We start from the raw sequence: 16,359 nt of genomic DNA on the forward strand, positions 1-16,359 counted from the left end.
TAAGAAGATTATTATGATGGTGTTGCTAACTTTAAGAAGATTATCATGTCAAGAAACTACCTCCAACATGGAACGAAGTTTAGAACAATCAAATATAGTCAACAAGTAATTTTTTCAACTTAATTAGTTTGATATGAAGTGTCAGATTATAGTAGTATATAGAAACATGGTATATTGTGAATTGATATGACTATCCTGCAGTCATGGTAGTCATAGATTCGTTCTTCTGATGATTTTGGTCATGAATTTGTTGCTTTCGACTTAATTAGTTTGATCCGTTTGATTAGTATCATAATGCTTTGAAGCCGTTTATTGAGTTTAATTGTAATGAATTGGTTGCTTTAGACATGTCCCCCTCCCTTCTCATTCTTTGTTAGAAAGTTTGAGTTTTATCCAATTGAGTATGATATATTTAAAGTACCTAAGTTTCATTTTTTGTTTTAGACATGCCTCCCCCATTCTTTCAACTTAATTAGTTTGATATAAAGTGTTGGATTAGAGTAGCATATACGAATATGATATATTCGTTCTTGTGATGATTTTGGTCATTTGATGTAGACATGCCCCCCCCCCCCCCCCCCCCACACACACACCAATTGTTTTAGAATGTTTGGGTTTCATAGTGTCATAATGCTTTGAAGTCGTTTATTGAGTTTGATGGTAATGAATATGTTGCTTTAGACATGTCCCCCTCCATTCTCATTCTTTTTTTTATAAAGTTTGAGTTTTATCCATTTGAGTACGTTATATTTAACGTGCCTAAGTTTCATTTTTTGCTTACATGTTTTACTTATTTATGCTGTTATATTGCTTTTCAGATTTGACGCACAAATGGACTTCTGATGAATATGAAAAGAGTTTGGTTCGTATCTTATAATTTTTTTGTTATGCACATACTTTTGGTCCAAGACTAGGTGGAATTTTTTGTTGTGCACAATACTTTTGGTTCGTAGGTGTAACTTCTTGGTTATAATTTGGAACTAACTAGATGTAACTTAGTGCTTATAACTTATGTTGACATTATATAACTATTTATGAAGATATTGAAGTTTCTTGATATATATTTCTTGTGATGAAGTTGGTGTTATTGCATGTTGCTTAGTGATAAGTTTTTAAAATTATTATGTTTGACATCTTATAACAGGTTTATATAATTAATCAATTAGATATTATTTTTTAATGTAATAAAATTCTTTTACTGACACTTTCAATAACGTCGCAAAATATCATTGATTTTAATTAAAAAAAACTGTAGGACTTTTTAGCGGCACAGTTCAATACGTCGCAAAAGCTATTTATAACGGTCTCAACGTAACCTTCAGCAACAATACAATTTGTCACTAAAACATCGCCTTTAGTGACATGTTCAAAACGTCACTATAGAAAATAAATAATGACACAAATTCTGTTACTAAAAGTAAGCTTTTAGTAAGACACAAACGTCACTAAAAGTTTCTCTTTTGCGGTGCAAACACTTGCGTCGCTAAAACTTTAACCGACACGGAATCTGTGATAGTCCTAGTGACGAAGGGCTTTTCGTCGCTTAAACTATTAGCGTCGCATTGTTAACCTTTAGTGATGTTTTCTATGCGCCACTGAAAATGAAATTTCTTGAAGTGAAATAATTAGAAAAATAAAAAAGAAACCAATAGAAAAATAATTGAGAAAAAGGAAAAGGAAACCAGTAAAAATGATTAAAAAAATGAAAAAGGAAACCAACAGAAATAATAGAGAAATAGGACGGAAGAAACTATTTTTTTTCCCAATAATTGCTTATAAAATGGAAAAGTTTCTACTTTTTTTTAGAATGTTATCAAACATTTCTATTTCTTAAAAAGTAAAAACAGAAACAAGAAACAAGAAACGATAATAGTTTCTAAAGATCTGCCGCTGATCTTCTCGGACGAGTCGTCTATCGAGTGTGACCCGATAATATTTACCTCCATTTATATATCCACGAACCGCACTAGAATCATTAATAGCTAGTAATAAAAAGGAAATATTGTGATTTTTTACAAATTTGTCCTTTTTAGATTTGGAGAGGGTTTTCTCTCCCAGGAGGTCTTCCATTTGACGATTACTAAATGGATATGAGTGTCCTTGCATTTCGGAATTAGTCCCAATTATAAAATTGGTTGCATGCAACAGACCATATTTGTGATCAGCTGATTGGGCATAGAGTTCTTGAGCAAAGGATTTGACCACATCCCTGTACCTTTATGAACATCATAACACAAGAAAAACAAATATGAAAACGAGCATAATGTACTCTAAAAATAATATTCAACTTATTAAAACCAAAATAATGGCAACAAAACTTAACACACAAATAACAATATCAACAACAGCAACAAATTAAAACCAAATCAAATAATAGGAATTGATTTTGAAAATAAACAAATGCTGTGTTTGAATGGTTTATGGGTAAGATAATTAAGAACCTTACATTTTTCGAAGAAACAGTTATGGATCGGATGTACTATTGAGAATGATTTTAGATAAACCTTCTTTTAGAGAAAGATGTGTTTAGATGAATCATATTTTTCAAATAGACAAAATAGTGGTGTTTCAAAACTTTCTAGAACAGGACAACTAATCAAGCCTTTGTTAAAACAATTAGTAATCTCACTCACCATCTCGGGCGCAATTTTTCCGGTTGATTAAAATATGTGTAAATTGCCCTTGGCTCCTTGACATCATTTTGCATCCCAGAGACCTTTTCAGTGAAATAGACACCACACCTTCTTATAGTTACGACCTCAGCACATTTCACAGCCTCAAACCAGACTATAACATCATTCCAATCATTCATTTCCAAGGAGCTCCTACGATATGTTGCAGAAGTTTCTACTAACCATGTATATTCTGATGCTGATTTTGGAAATTTTCTCATATAACGACGGTCGAGTCTACAGCCGATGAGTATGTTACATGAAACTAAGGCCATTCCTTGATCTGAATCTCCATCCACTCGGAAAGTAACAGATGTAGCCAAAGTTATTTTTGTATCGCGATTGTGTTGAAAAGTAACCATTATTGCATTTGATGCAATCTGATAGCTAAACCATTCTGGAATCCCATTATTCATTAGAACGAACTCCCTTATGCCACGAGGACGATTCCTTAACCATGCAAAATTGATCTATGGCATAAGAATTATTATGCATGGAATGTTAGTGTAAATGACAAGAATTTGATATGAACAAGGAAAATGAATAGGTAGGAGATGAACCTGCTGGCTTGATATTATGTCCAGAATGTTGTTTGGACTTCTACTCAACGATACGCAACCAGTGGCATCTACTCTTTGTATACACAGAGGGAGGTTTGGAATTTCTTGAAGAAACTTGCAATTCCTTAATTCGAGATTCCGCAAGGACATAAACTTATGGAGACATGAAGGTAGACTAGAGAAGTTGTTTTCCGACAAGAGTATACTAGATAAGGAAGATGCTACATTACATAAAATTTCCAAAAAATCAACATTTGATATATTGCAACCTTCAAGATCCAACAATGTGAAGTGTTTGAAACATAAGCTTTCTTTTGGAACTCGTGAATGGAAAAACTCGGAAGTCAATGAAGTTTCCATAATTTTTGAAGAAGAGCATACTGGGTTGATGGTTGGGTCCCATATGTAGGAAAACATTTCAAACCTAGAAGACCCAGAAAGATGAAGCTCGCCAAGACTCTTTAACAAATGAGTTGTACAAGGAAGGGAGATGAGGTTTGTGCAACCTTTAAGATCAAACATATAAAGATGAGTAAGGTATCCAATTGACGGAGGTAGCTCCCTTATGGCAGTAGAATCCAAGCGCAATATGTATAAGGATTTCATGTTTTCATCAATTTCTGGAAACGTTTCGAGCTTACAGCAACCAGAGAGTGTTAAATTTTGAAGAGACTTTAACTTGAGGTAGCTTGGAAGCTTTTCAAGGTTGGAGCATTTTTCAAGGTTCAAGGAAACAAGCTTACTCAAAGATCCAATAGAATCGTGAACCACTCTTAAACTCGTGCATTGTTCGAGAGACAAGTGTTTAAGGTTTGATGTAGAAGAGAAGTCAGGAATTTCCTCAAGCTTTTTGCACCAAGAAAGGTTCAAATCTTGAAGAAAGTTCCATGAAATGTACCTTGGAAGCTTTTTAAGGTTACTGCAGTTTTGAAGTTTCAAGGTAACAAGCTTAGTCAGAGATCCAATAGAATCATGAATCATTACTAAATTTGTGCATTGTTCGAAGGACAAGCTTCTAAGGTTTGATGCGGAAGAGATGTCAGGAATTTTCTCAAGCTTTTTGCAGTGAGAAAGATCTAAATCTTCAAGAGCCTCCCATGAAATGTAGCTTCTTGGAATCTTTTTAAGGTTTACACAATGATGGAGGTCCAGGGTAACAAGCTTACGAAGAGAAAGAAATGACTTGGGAATCGTTTTTAAATTTGAGCAGTTGCTAAGATACAATTCTTCAAGGTTTGGTGCTGCAGAGGACTCAGAAATTTTCTTTAAAATAACTGAGTGTCTAAGATCAAGCAACTTCAACCTCATACAATTCTAAATACACATGGAAAGAAAAACAAAAAAGAAAAGGAGTAAATACTGATACAAATATAATCAAAATAAAATATTATAAAAAAAACAAATACAAATTAGGATATGCAGAATAATTAGGATAAATAATGTCTGATAGTTAAATGAATATGTTTAAATTTACCGATTTGTATATATAAACAAAAACTAAATAATTATTCAATGAAATGGAAGAAAACAGGCAGTACAAATGTAGCCCAACTAAATTTAATTATACGAGTTGTTTTCAAATATAGTCAAATATGAACAAAAATATTTACGAAATATGACAAAATTTAGAATGGATACGGATAAACTTCTATTAATGTTTTGACAACATCCATAATTGATAATATAAAATTTTACTATATTTGAGAAGATTCTTTAGATAAAATACTATTATTCAATTTAAAAAGGATTTAGTAACTTCTAAAAAGTTATAAATTTTTTTACGCAAAGTTATATTTGAAAAAAAAAAAAAAAAAAAAGAAAGAAAGAAAGAGCACAAAGAATTTAATTTCTTAAAAAAGTATGCTACCCATTTTAATGTTCTAAGAAATGGAAGGCAAAGGCTTCAAATCAAAATGTAGATGAGGTAGAGCAATATATTACCTGAAGTCCTTTTCCAAAATTTGTGATGAAGCTATGTTGCAAATCCAGTCCAACAAGATCTTTTGTAATAAAGCATGAGGGTAAAGATGGATGAGCAAATCTATGCCACTTTATCCACTTTAACCCATTTGGTAGATACTTAATCTTTTTACAAAACCTTACATTTCCATCGACCATAAGTATTCTCAAATTTTTCATGCTTCTAAATGCTTCTGGATCCAAATCTATGACCCTTTTGGGATCAGTTAATACTAACTTTATGGCTTTCACTGCATCGCTTCCCTACAAAGTCATAGATTTAGTAATTTGAACATTACTTTGACAAACATTTTTCATCACGTGAAAGTCTAGCAATTAATTAAATTAAAGATAAATTAATTTAGGTAAGAGTAACTTACTGAATTGTTACTAAACACCTCCAAAATGTCCTTCTCCAACCATAATCTACTCCTTTTTCCAGGCTGATCATGAGATTCGTCATGAACTATTTTATGACCCATTTGTTTTATTAAATCATGCATTTGCACCCTATCATCTTCAAATCTAATAAGTGAAAGATCCTTGAGTTTTGTAATTCCGAAATCCAGAATCGAATGGCATTCACTCAACATTTTCTTAACGTAGCTAACTCTCTTGCCCACAAGTAAACAAGAAATATCAAGAAAAATCTCCTTTACTTCGTCTTCGAGCCCATCAAAACTTAATTGAAGAATATCTTTAATATCTTTTCTCAAAGAGTTTTCAAATCCATCTAATATACCACTCCATTCTGCTAGATCTGATCTGTCACAAAGGAAAGAACCCAAAACAATGAGAGCCAAAGGATGGCCTGTACAATACCTTGTAGCACGCTCTGAAAGGTCTAAATAATTACTCGATGGTTGAAGATTTTTAAAAGCGTGCCGACGAAAAAGCTCAATAGCTTCATGTTTACTCAATCCTTGAACTTCGTACATTTTATCAAATCCATGGCTAACAAGTAATTGTTTATTTCTAGTCGTCACAATGATTTTAGTACCCTGACCAAACCAATCATGCCCACCAACCAATGCTTGTAATTGCTCGAGCTTATCCACATCATCAAGAAGTATAAGAACTTTCTTTGAACGCAGTCTATTCTTTATGATATTAATTCCCCAGTCAAGATCGACAACCTCCAAATCATACTTTAAGATCTGAAAAAGTAGCTTTTTCTGTAGTTGAGTAAGGCCATCGAATAACTTTGAAGCTTCTCTAACATCTCGTAGATAGCAGCAACCTTCAAATTGACTAGCCATTTTGTCGTATAAAGCTTTAGCCAAAGTTGTTTTACCAATGCCTCCAATGCCATATATCCCCAACATGTTAACACATTCAGACTTGTACATTTCTTCTTTCCGATAAAGGAATTCTATTTTGGAATCAATTCCAACTAGATGCTCGTTTGCGTTTAAGGGCTTGGTGTGATTTAATATAGACAACACTTCTTTAACAATGTCTTGAATAAGATGAGCCTCCTTTCTGTTGTTAATTAGTACACAATCATTGCAAAATTAATGGATGATGAGAGAACATAGCTAATTAAATTGCATCTTGAGAAAGTAAATCTTCTGAGATTAAATTATACAATGTGATAATTTCTAATAAATGAAATAAATGGCAACAGATAGCGTCCTTGAATAAAGTGAAAGTATAAACAAATGATAAAAATATAGGAAAGCAAAAAATATTGACAAAAATAGTTGTGAAAAATAGTGAACGAGGTCCACAGTTTCCATAATTCAAATCTCTATTCCTTGTGAGCATCGATGCGTTCAACAACAAAAATAACAGAACTCATGGTCCTAGTCCATGACTTTTACTTGTCTATGAGTCATACAGTATTCCTGAGTTCTCTCTCTTTTCAAAAAACTGTTTAGATTTATAAAACACTAAGAAACAAACATACGACAAAGAGAGGACTATTAATACTACGTATATATTTTAAAAATAAAGCAAAAAAAAAAAAAAAAAAAAAAAAAGAAAAAATCTTGCATACCTCAATATAACCATTCCCTTATTAAAAAATGATCATTAAATCCTCAAAATGCATAGACGACATATTTAATCAACTTGTTTACAATGGTACAAAATGATAGAAAAACAGAAGTAGAAGCCCAAATCCAACATCCCTCCACATATGCAAAGTAGAAACCCCAATTGAAATAATACTATTTTGTTTTTTTTAAAAAAAAAACAGAATATATTTAAAATGGGATTTGTAGAAGAAAAGAACAAATAACAGTAAAAACATGTACCTTGCTCCCAGATGCCAACCAGATAAGTTGGCAGCAGTAGTTAAAGCATCCCTCCATATTGGAATCTTCTCCATGAAATTAGCCTCATGTTTGGCCAATCCTTCTCTAAACCAACCATTTTGTTTTCGTACATCCGAAGGATCTACCTTGTAGAAAATTGGCAAAACCTTTTGGCCCTTTGATTTCTTACACTCCATTATTTCCACCAATTCATCCAAACACCACGTAGAAGATGCATAATTTTCAGAGAATATAACAATAGAAATCAAAGAATTCTGTATAGTTTTGAAAAGGGTTTCAGAAATTTGCTCACCCCTTTCGAGCCCGTCATCTATGAAAACATTGACACCCTTTTGACGCAAGAACATGTAAAGATGACCGGTGAAATTGGAGCGAGTATCTTCTCCTCTAAAACTCAAAAACACATCATAACTCCAATTGAAAATGGGAGAAGAAGACGACGATTCGGCTCCAGCAGCGGTAGAACCCATCGGAAATCTACCCAAAGACTTCCAAATTTCTTTGTCTATGGTCTTCATTCGTCGTTCAATAATAAACTGAAGACTTTATAGAGAGCAAATGTTGGGTGAATTAGAAGTGGGGACATTATATATTATGATTGATCAGTAGGACTTTTCATTCCCAATTCCTGCACTTCGGCCTACTTAACCCATTTTTTACGCACTTTCTTTAATTTAGTCAAATAAGCGTATAACCATAACTTTTTCTTTGGTTCACCCACAAAATACACTAAACATAATTTTATTACATTTCATATTAACACTTAATAGAAACTATTATTATAAGAAGACTCGAGGGAAAACGCATTGTTTCAAAGTCAATAAGGAAAAGACAGAGGAAGGTTCTTGGAAAGAAGAAAAGCACCAAAGATATGATACTAAAAAGCAAGAAATAGAAAAACAGAGAGAGGGACCAAAGTATTGATAAGTTATTCAGTTTTCTTCTACTTTTCCATTCCTAGATATGAATCGAGCAAGTGGATCATCTTCTTCCTCACGTTTTAGATGCAGTTTTGATGTATTTTTAAGTTTTTGTGGGTATAATTAAATAATGTAATTTTTTGAAAAAATTTAAATTTCAAGTAAAAAAAATGATGGGGTGAAAGTAGTGAACGAATTTCTAAGTTTAATTTGGGCTCCTCTACTCCTAGCAGTGATAGTAATGACAACAATTCTAGCTAATTGAATTGAGGAGTAAAAGAGTTAGAATTGTTAAAGGTTTGGTTCTGATTTTTATATTTACAATGTTCAGGAATCACCAATTTCTTTGCAAGAAAGCTTTAACTTCTCCATATCCATGCAATCTTCTGAAAATTGGCTATGAATGATGAGTATGTGTTTCTTCGTTAAAAAGTTGAAAAAATATGCAATTTCAAGAAATGTTAAACAACTTTACATTTGTTACTGAGCTTTTAATTAAATATTCAATATCCAAAGGTTAGTACTATAAATACATCACATATACCATTCTCTCAATTTACACTAACAAAAATTGAAATACATCTTCGTCCTTGGGCCCAACTCAAAGGTAATTATTTCACTATCAACCTTAAATATTAGGGGTGGTTTGCGCCCATTAAGTTGACTTGTCATTTGTCCTACTTGTGATTAATATCTGTGGGTCTCTGAATTCACCAATTTCTCATTCTCTGTCTCTTTGTGTTCCTGTAGTTCATACCTACATGTGCTCCTTCCATTCCATGTTCTTATCCCTTATCGTGATATCATTCTTGATATCACTGTGACCAATATTACTGAAAACGGTTGAAACTTGTTGTATCAAACAAAAATCGGTCTCTCGGTTTGAAAGCCAATAACGCTTCTTAATTAATCATTACCTTCTACTTAATTAATTCATCTCATCTTTTAAATTTAAATTGGGTCATTTTCTAATCAAAAGTAGTAAAAGAAATTAAAATATTTACAAGCTATAACAAAACTTTAGATTCTATCAAATTGGAGGTGTCACCATCTACCCGAGACGATGCGGAGCGTCCCACGTCCTTAGAAAGGGGTTAATTTTAAAACAAAAAAAAAAGTCACCATCAATCTTTTTTACGTGTGATTAGATACCGAAATAATATAAATAATTTTTAATAAAATAAAAAAAATGATCTACAAAAAAAAAACCTAAAATTGAGTTCATGAGTCATTTGTGTACGGGGAAAGTGTTAGCACCCCATAACACTTGTTTAGGAAACGGTGGCCAAATTTTATGTCTTGAATAAAATTATTTGAATTTTTTTTATTATATATATCTTATTTTGTTGCTCATTACTTCAAATATTGAAGTAACGATCTCATAAATAAGTGGAATATATTCCATTAATTAGACTATATTGAGGAAAAATTCTACCACTTTAAGAAAATGAAAAATTATTACAATTTCTCAAATTCTATCATAGGTTAGTATTCGAATAAAGTTTTTTTTTTTAAATAGTGATTAAATTCATTTTTTCTTGGGATCAAATCTCGGACTCCCAAATATTGATCCTTCACCTCAAGAATATAAATAACAGACTCCCAAAAATTTTTAGATTCCATCGTATCATTTTAAGAAATCTTATAAAACCAAATCAAATATACCACACAATAAATTAGGTAAAAAATTTAGAATATTAATGTATGCATATACTAAATATAACGATAGTAATGAAAATAAGTTAAAAGAAAAGGAAAAGAAAGATACATAATAACGATAAATAAAATAAGAAAAAAAAGAATAAAAAAAGAAAAATAAATAAATAAAATAATAAACAAATAAACAAATAAATATATAGAAAAAAATTAAATAAATAAGTAAATAAAAGAGAAGGAGATAGAGGAATGACGGTAAGCTAAAAATAAAAAATTATAAAATAAAATAATAATAACGATAATAAAAATTAAAAAAAATATGAGTATATAAAAAACCTAAAAAAATAAATGAGTAAAATGTTATATAAAAAAGAAAACAAGAACTTTTTTAAAAGTTTATAAAATAAAATAAAATAATAATATTGATAATAATAAAAGTAATAAGAAGTTAAAAATAATTATAAATAAAAAAAACTAAGGAAAGTTTTTCTAAATATAACAAACTACTTAAATATTTACGTAACAAAATCCATAAATTTAGCAATTTTTTAAATATTCTAAATTTGTCATATTTGCGTAACTAAATTTATTTCATTTTATTTTGTTTCTTTTTTTTTTTCATTCACCGTATGTATTGTATTGTCTTTATTCTTTTATTTTTTAAACGATCTTTTCTTTTTTAAACAGATGTATAAAGAATATTGAAAAAATTGGTTAGACATCTACCAAAACTAAAAGATTGTATATAAAGAATATTGAAAAAAATAGTCTTTCTTTTTTTCTTTTTTACGCATTGAAAAAATTGGTGTACAAAGAATATTGAAAAAAATTGTTCATACCAAATTTTGAAAAAAAAAACGTTTAGATTTGACTGATATAGCAAATTTTGAAAAAAAAAATTAGATTTGGAAACCCAAATGTAAACCATCGTGTAGCCAAAATCTAAACGATCGTATACCAAATTTTAATTTTGTTTTTTAAAATTTGGAACCCCAAATCTAAAAAATCGTGTAGCCAAATCTAAACGATCCTCAAGCCAAATCTAAATCATCATATACCAAATTTTAAAAAAAAAAATGGTTTAGCGAATGTGTACCCAATTAATTTATACCAAATAGCATTAGCAAGTATATTACGCGCATTATTGACAGTATATTTTTTGTATTTTACATTGTGGGCCTCTAGGCTTTTTCCATTTGCGGAATTGTTCTACACAATATAAATACTTTGTCACTTTTTATATTTTTGAAAAGACCCTAAAAACTAAATAAATAGAGTGAATAATTTTTTCTTAATTAAAAGTGAATAAATTTCAACTTGTAGAGACCCACCTAAAATAAAATTTAAACTAAAAAATAAATAGAAAAGGTAAAAAGACTTGGGGGAAGTAAACGTTGGTTGTTGCAAAGTCAAAAAGAAAAACAGAGGAAAGTTCTTGGAAAGAAACAACCGATATGAGGAGGGAAAAAAAAGGAACAATTTAGATCCACACATGTATCGGATGTTGTTTTATAAGCATATATATATTATTGTTTCAGAAACTCACCCACCAGATTAATTTGAGTCATCCTTCTTCTCCTTTTCCTTTCCTTTCTGGTTCTTCTTTGATTTATCCTTCAAATTACTTAATTAGTATGAATCGAGCAACTGGATCATCTTCTTCCTCACGTTTTAGATCCAGTTTTGATGTATTTTTAAGTTTTCGAGGGGAAGATACTCGTCCCAACTTCACCAGTCATCTTTGTATGGCTTTGCGTCAAAGAGGAATCAATGTTTTTATAGATAATAAGCTTTCAAGGGGTGAAGAAATTTCTACATCTCTTTTGAAAGCTATTGAAGAATCCAAGATCTCCATTGTTATAATCTCTGAAAATTATGCATCTTCAAGTTGGTGTTTGAATGAATTGGTGAAAATCATTACGTGTAACAAATTGAGAGGACAAGTCGTTTTACCAATTTTCTACAAAGTGGATCCATCTCAGGTAGGAAAACAAAGTGGAAGATTTGGAGAAGAATTTGGGAAACTTGAAGTTAGATTCTCGTGGGACAAGATGGAAGCATGGAGGGAGGCCATGATTTCTGTTTCTCATATATCTGGATGGACGGTTCTTCAAAAAGAGTATTTTTCTTTTTCATATATATCTTTCTAACTCTTTAGCTCTTCATATTCTATATATACTTTGACTATCTCAAGGTGAGAGCATGGTGGACTAAGAGCAAATGCAAAGAAAATGTGACATTTTAAGTTCCCATTCGATGACAATTTTATTTCCGAGTTTTTCATTTTTTAAATTTATATACTCTTGTTGTTTATCAAGGAAACATTTGAATTTTTAACTTTATATAGTTTTACAGAAAAAACAGAATTTGAAAATTATATAATATAATTGTTTGAAAATATTTACATTATAACAAAATTTTGTTGCGGTAGACTCGAGTTTATCTTTTTATAAAAAGTAAAATTTTACTACATTTGTAGATAACTTAGCTCATTATTTTATATTAATTAAGAACACATTACAGCTTCCGAGACTTATAAGTTGACTTAATTTTTAAAAATATTAGAAGAAGGCAGTAATTAACAAATCATAAAATCCCATGGGTGAAAATAATGGCATATGTACTTAATTAATTTTAAAAAACAAAAATTCAAATACCAAAAGTTATTTATACAAAGGCATTAGAATTGATTTTTGTAAAATTGGAATTATTTCATAATATTATTTAATTTGTTATTATTGTTCTTTCTCCAAATAGATATTACTTTAAAAGTTGGATTTAGTTTGACTTTATAATGCTGCTTTCACTTTCCCTGGCTTCTAATATTATAGGAATTATAAGTGAATTTCAAAACAACTTTTAGTGTATGTTTCTTTCTTAAATGGCAGAGACGAGGCGAATTTGATTCAAAAAATTGTTCAAGAAGTCTCGAAGAGATTAAATCGTGGAGCAATACAATTGCGTATAGCTAAATATCCAATTGGAATAGACAGACAAATTAATAATATACTCTTTCAAGTTACGTCTGATGAAAAAATTACTATGGTTGGATTTTATGGAATTGGAGGTATTGGGAAGACAACTTTGGCCAAAGCATTATACAATAAAATTGCTAATGACTTTGAAGGATGTTGCTTTTTGGCAAATGTTAGAGAAGCTTCAAATCAATACCGGGGTCTTGTTGAACTCCAAAAAGAGCTACTTCGTGAGATTCTAATGGATGATTTAATCAAATTTAGTAATCTTGATGTAGGAATTAGCATCATAAGAGATCGACTATGCTCAAAAAAGATTCTTTTGATTCTTGATGATGTTGATACAAGTGAACAACTAGAAGCATTAGTGGGAGAACATGATTCATTTGGACCAGGAAGTATGGTCATTGTGACAACAAGAAACAAACATGTACTTGTTATTCATGAATTTGATATATTGCAAAGTGTTCAGGGATTGAAGGATGATGAAGCCCTCAAGCTTTTTAGCTGGCATGCTTTTAAGCAGAGTTGTCCATCAAGTGATTATTTAGACCTTTCAAAACGTGCCGTACGTTATTGTGATGGTCTTCCCTTGGCTCTTGAAGTTGTAGGTTCATTCCTTCACTCCATCGAACAATCCAAATTTAAACTTATATTGGATGAATATGAAAACCAATACCTTGACAAGGGCATACAAGATCTTCTTCGAATAAGTTACGATGGACTTGAAGATGAAGTAAAAGAAATTTTTCTTTATATATCTTGTTGCTTTGTAGGAGAAGATATCAACGAAGTTAAAACGAAGTTAGAAGCATGTGGTTGTTTATGTTTGGAAAAGGGAACAACAAAACTCATGAATCTATCACTTCTTACCATTGATGAACATTCCAACCGGATAGAAATGCATGACTTAATACAACAAATGGGTCGCACAATTCATCTTTTGGAGACTTCTACATCTCATAAAAGAAAAAGATTGTTGATTAAAGATGATGTTATGGATGTCTTAAGTGGCAATAAGGTAAGAACTATTAGATGAAACTAATATTTTATATATGCTTATATTTATTTATTATGAGAAATTTTTTTATTATTTTGAATTGTTTGTTTTGATAATTTGTAGGAAGCAAGAGGAGTTAAAGTTATAAAATTAAATTTTCCTAAACCTACAGAGTTGGATATTGATTCAAGGGCTTTTGAAAAAGTGAGAAATTTGGTAGTACTGGATATCCGCAATGCCACATCTTCAAAAAGTACTGATCTTCAATATCTACCTAATAGCTTAAGATGGATTAAATGGCCTCATTTTCCTTTTTCATCTTTGCCTTCAACCTACACAATGGATAACCTTATCCAATTGAAATTGCCACATAGCTCCATCAAACATTTTGGGAAAGCATTCATGGTATTACTTTTTCTCAATAATATTTGAGTTCTATTAATTTAATTTCAATGTCGGCTTATTTGTTTGAAATTTAATTATATTTTCTTTTTATATTAATTGCAGTGTGGTGAATGGTTGAAGGAAATTGATCTTCGTGCCTCAAAGTTTTTAGTGGAAATTCCTGATTTAACTACTGCAGTAAACCTCAAAAAGTTGGATCTTGAAGGGTGTATAAATTTAGTAAAAGTTCACGAATCTGTTGGATCTCTCAATAAGCTTGTCGAGTTTTATCTTTCTAGTAGTATTAAGGGCTTTGAGCAGTTTCCATCACGGCTCAAGTTGAAATCTCTTAAAAAATTTGAATTATACAATTGTAGAATAGATGAATGGTGTCCTCAATTTAGTAAAGAAATGAATTGTAGCCTAGAAATGTTGGAGATTTATAATAGTACTGTAATTAATCAGCTATCTCCAACAATTGGATATCTTTCCAGCCTAACAAAATTGTATATCAGGAACTGCATGGAGCTCAAAACTCTTCCAAGTACAATTCATCGTTTAAGTAATCTTACTTCTTTAAGTGTCCTTAGTTCTGATCTTTCAGTCTTTCCATCCTTGAATGATCCTTCTTCACCTTCCTTATGTCCCTACCTAACATCATTAATGCTTGCTGATTGTAAGATAACAAATTTGGATTTCTTAGAAACAATGGTTCATGTTGCCCCTTCTTTGAAAGAGTTGGACTTATCTGAAAACAACTTTTGTAGACTACCCTCGTGTATAATTAATTTTAAATCCTTGAAATATATTTATACAATAGGTTGTAAGTTGCTTGAAGAAATTCCAAATATTCCAGAAGGAGTAGTTTGTATGGATGCTGGAGGGTGTGTATCATTGGCCAGATTTCCAAACAACATACATAGTTTCATATCTTGTCATGATAATAATGTGGTGTGTATCATTTCTTTCTCATGACCTCTCATCTCTTATGTATTTTGTTCGTATAAGAATTAAGTTTACGTGTTTTGTTAATTAATATAACTTTTAGCTATTTACCCTCATCGTGCAGGAATATGAACGTGGACTAAGCAAAGAACTCATATTAATGAATTGTGAAATTCCAGATTGGTACAGGTACAAGAGTATGAACAATTCAATAACGTTTCTTTTGCCAGCAGATCATCTAAGTTGGAAACGGAAGGCTTTATTTGTTCCTTGTTTCAAATTTGAAGTTACTAATTATGAAGATTGGCGCTTTGCGTTGAAATGTAAAGTGTTTATCAACGGTATTCAAGTATGGGATAGCCAGTCCTCGTTGACCTGTTTCCCGGATTGGGGAAGAAGTTTTCGTGGATATGATGAATCAAGAGGTGGTGAGTACATGTCGATGATTGTAATTGATCCTTGTTTGCACTTCCACCCTTTTGGGGATGATAATATGGACAACTCCCGGGAGATTGATCTAAATCAACCATGTTTTGGGATTAATTCCTCGGGAAGTAATTTGGATGAATTTAAGTTTGAGGTTGAACCATTTCCTGAATTACGGGATGTAATTATAAAAATGTTTGGTGTTCATATTATCACGAGGGAATGAACATTATGCACCTTTCAAGTTGTATTTGTAGGATATTATTGTATATGTAAGATTTAAGTTTTCACATGATTGATTATTTGAACCATTTGATTGCAGTACTCTTGTTATTTTGATATGGGATAATTACATATATGTATATATATATAACAATTAGATTCAAAATATTTGTAAATACAGCAACATTTTAAAAAATTGCAAAAATTAAGAATATGACAAAATATTTACACATCAAAGTCTGTTAATGATCATAAAAGTCTATCATTTATAGACAATGTTGAAAATATTTGGTCTATTATTGATAGATCATAAGAGTTTATCAACGATACAAGTCTATTATTACTAGACTTTGTTATGTTT

The 16,359-nt window shown here is 31.0% G+C and overlaps 2 protein-coding genes across 2 annotated transcripts; one reads left to right on the plus strand and one right to left on the minus strand.

The window, feature by feature from the left end:
* Window positions 1-2,568: 2,568 nt before the first annotated feature.
* On the minus strand, window positions 2,569-7,940 carry LOC103499484 (disease resistance protein RUN1-like). The gene is made up of 7 exons (XM_051084734.1): window positions 7,450-7,940; window positions 5,854-6,673; window positions 5,572-5,676; window positions 5,174-5,455; window positions 4,131-4,546; window positions 3,232-3,920; window positions 2,569-3,120 (listed from the first exon to the last, which is right to left on the minus strand). Exons 1-7 carry the CDS (start codon window positions 7,938-7,940, stop codon window positions 2,630-2,632), a joined length of 3,294 nt encoding a protein of 1,097 aa, XP_050940691.1. The 3' UTR covers window positions 2,569-2,629.
* Window positions 7,941-11,583: 3,643 nt separating this feature from the next.
* LOC103503265 (disease resistance protein RPV1-like) lies at window positions 11,584-16,100 on the plus strand. The gene is made up of 5 exons (XM_051084735.1): window positions 11,584-12,165; window positions 12,935-14,042; window positions 14,145-14,426; window positions 14,529-15,356; window positions 15,475-16,100. The coding sequence occupies exons 1-5, from the start codon at window positions 11,681-11,683 to the stop codon at window positions 16,000-16,002; spliced, it is 3,231 nt and encodes a 1,076-aa protein (XP_050940692.1). The 5' UTR covers window positions 11,584-11,680; the 3' UTR covers window positions 16,003-16,100.
* Window positions 16,101-16,359: the final 259 nt, after the last annotated feature.

The sequence above is a fragment of the Cucumis melo genome, chromosome 5, assembly GCF_025177605.1.
Source record: "Cucumis melo cultivar AY chromosome 5, USDA_Cmelo_AY_1.0, whole genome shotgun sequence".
Classification (NCBI taxonomy): Eukaryota; Viridiplantae; Streptophyta; class Magnoliopsida; order Cucurbitales; family Cucurbitaceae; genus Cucumis; species Cucumis melo.